This window comes from Drosophila willistoni (genome assembly GCF_018902025.1).
Source record: "Drosophila willistoni isolate 14030-0811.24 chromosome XR unlocalized genomic scaffold, UCI_dwil_1.1 Seg41, whole genome shotgun sequence".
Taxonomy (NCBI): domain Eukaryota; kingdom Metazoa; phylum Arthropoda; class Insecta; order Diptera; family Drosophilidae; genus Drosophila; species Drosophila willistoni.
This window is the reverse complement of record NW_025814058.1, coordinates 157971-161152: the sequence shown is the minus strand read 5'-3', so window position 1 is coordinate 161152 and position 3182 is coordinate 157971. Positions and strand designations below refer to the sequence as shown.

General features: G+C 36.3%; 1 protein-coding gene across 1 annotated transcript; it reads left to right on the top strand.

Annotated features, from left to right (window-relative positions):
• The first annotated feature begins 1532 nt into the window (after window positions 1–1532).
• LOC26529449 (ADP-ribose glycohydrolase OARD1-like) lies at window positions 1533–2249 on the top strand. The gene is made up of 2 exons (XM_047012267.1): window positions 1533–1979; window positions 2038–2249. The coding sequence occupies exons 1-2, from the start codon at window positions 1932–1934 to the stop codon at window positions 2170–2172; spliced, it is 183 nt and encodes a 60-aa protein (XP_046868223.1). The 5' UTR covers window positions 1533–1931; the 3' UTR covers window positions 2173–2249.
• The last annotated feature ends 933 nt before the right edge of the window (window positions 2250–3182 follow it).

Sequence of the window (3182 nt, the reverse complement as noted above, 5' to 3'; positions counted from 1 at the left end):
TTATGTGATCAACTCTTTTGTAAGAGAATTAAGAATGAGAGTTTTTGGAATTAATAGACCCATTGCTTAGGCTTAATTCATGTTGCACGTTACACGTTCTCGTTTCCATTTAGCCGCTTCAACAATTTATTGTACAATATTGCTGAATGGGCTAAATGCAATGCCACTTCAGGCATATCAAGTCAAACCAAAAGAGCCTTAGTCAAGTATTCAACATGTGAAGTGATTATATTTCATCTGCCTAACCCGCCCCAACACTTGGGCCCACCTGACTAGCTACCGATTCGATCATTTTACAAATTTTGCGTGTCAACACTGTGGTTTTTATGCCAACTAAGACTCGTGGGTGCAAGTAGTGAGGGGGGTTCTATGGGTGAGGGATTTGCTGTTGTGTGTTGCCAAAGTGTTGCATCATTAAGCCCCAAAACACGCTCACACACACACACACACACACATACTTGTCGTACATACATATTTGCATGAGTGTGTTTCGGTTGTATGGACCGACCCCAGATCCACTCGATAGGTATTTGGGGTCTAATTACAAAACACAAATGCACTATAATTTCAAAACCAAAAACCAAAGGCCTCTGCGAAATCCCCTACTCAGGAGTCCTCACTCCATCTTACTCTCTCTCCTTCTCTCTCTCTCTCTCTCTCTGTGTATGCTTGTCATGCATGAGTTTGTAATTTAAACGGGAATTTCACCGCCCACTTTTCCTGCTTTTCAGTTTGTCAACAAGCGGCGAATGGACAGATGCACGGACGGGCGAACGGGCGGACGGAGCAACAAACAAAACTTCTGTCAGCAAAATGTGACATTGAGAGAGGAGATTTTGAATGAAAAGCGGATCGGGCGGGAGGAATATGAACTGGGGGTATAGCCAAAGCCATGACATGTCATTCAAAGTTTATTGATTTGGATTGGAAATGACACTTGCCGCAATTCAAACATACATATGTCAATATCTATTGCGCTTTTTTGTCCACGAAATGGGATTTGAGGCGTGATCGGAGGAGGAAGTGAATAATTTCTCGTTCAAAACGAAACAACAAAAGAAAATTAAAAACTAATTTACCAAATCCTTTAGATGAAAATGACAATAAATTGATAATTATGTAGGGAATTTGAAATGATAAATAAAATTCATTGTCCACTATATTAACGTTATGTATGTTTAAGTATGTCTATTGATTTGGCATCCCAGGCAAATTCCATATGATTGACTAACTTAAATCAGTTAGTTTTAAACTATAATTAATAATTACCCATTAGAGCAGTTTCTTACTTAGGAGACAGTTCATAAACTAATTATAACAGATTAGCGATAGGATAGATTTTAGTTAAGCAAGGAACTAACTAGACAAATTTCTTATAAAGGGGCAAATCAAAAGAAAATCTTTTTTTGTTAATTTCCATAGCATACTTATTTGGGAATGTAAACTATGTATAATTGAGTTTGAAATGTTAAAAGTATATTTGTGTTTCTTAAATTAAAATAAATCAAAATATAATGACACAAAGCAGCTGAATTACATTTCTGTAGTTAAATCAAGAGTTTAACATAAAACATTTCATAGTTTTCATTTAATGGAATGTCAAATTTAAAAGAAACAAAAGTAGTTGCAAAAAAATCTTTGACTATTCATTCAGATAGCAAACAAATCATTTAAATTACGGAAATGTACTCTCCCAAACTTCTAGAATTACATGAGGCATTTCGACGCGCTTTTGTTGTGGGCATGGCTAATTAGAAGTAGATGGTGATCTCTTCTCCGGCACCCAAAACCCATTCTCTGGCGCATTGTGTGGGTGCCGATAGCAGTGAAATTTAAGCAAGTGTTGAGCAAAGTGGAGGAACGGCGGTGTGGCCATATTGAAAGATGATGAGCATTATATCTACACTAATTGGTTACTAAAGCTCAAGGGTATGGTAATCCCACCTATGAATCACTTGAAGCATCATTGGAACAGATGCGTGAGCACAAGAATCAAAAAACTTCAACTACTTATGACTAACTTAAATGTACTTGCAGCGTAAAAATAATGTAGAAACGTTGGCCATGCCGCGTATTGGATGTGACATCGATGGCTTGGAATGGAACAAGGTTAGCGCTTTGCTGGAGCAAGTGTTTGAGTGTGAAAACTTGGAGATTGTCGTCTCACAATAATTTTTAATTGTATATTCATTTTATTTCTCTGGCTTGTAATTATATACGATCAATTCAATACCAATTCAATTGTTGTTCAACAGCCCACAGAGCATGACTTTTATGTGTGTTTCCCATCAATCAATAAGTAAAATAGTCATAAGAATTTGTATTATCTGTATGATGAATAGGCTATAATAGTTCCTTTGATCTTATTTGCATTTAATCGAATACTAAATTCGAAACTCTGGCGATAATCCACTGAGAATGAAGTTTTTACATGGGAATGAAATAAGCAACTATCTTTGAAGTCAGAATATTTAAGACAATTGTCAGTGTCTTTAGTTGCTACTTCCATATACATATATATATCTTCTCTGTTTTTAAATGAATGTAGTTGCGAGTAATGTCTATCTCCTTTAAGAGTCATTTTGGTTATTTTTGGTTTTTTTTTTCGAGTTGTTTTTTTTTGCCATTTCTTCTGGTTTTCCATTTCACTTGTTGAAATCTTAGTAAATTGTCGGAAATGCAATCTGTAATTGATGCCTCTTGGCTGATTGGATTCGGTTTGTATCCATTTATCTGCCTTCATTATGACCATGGGGGGTAAGTAAGTTGGTAAGTAAGTACATATATCCCAGCTATATTTTTTTCGCTTTTACTCTCTCTCTCTCTCTCTCTCTTTCTCTATCTGCATTTGTTTCTTTTTCACTCACTCAACCGCTGCTTTTCTCGCAGTCTGTCTTATTGGTTTTGCTCTGCCTCTGGCAATCACACAGACCATTTAACTTCAACGACATTGACTAGGCTCAACGATTTCGTCCTGGCAATTATATTTGCACAAGTTTTTCTTGTCCCCACCAAACTCTCTGTCCTTGTCAATGCATTCCTTTTCTTTTTTGTAAATTTTTCACACATTTATTATTTATTACGTTTTTGTTTATCAAATCGACAGCTTTGGCTTTTAATAAATAAGAGAGAGGAGAGAGAGACAGGAAAGCAAAGGACCAAACTGGTGTGCCTCCATGCTC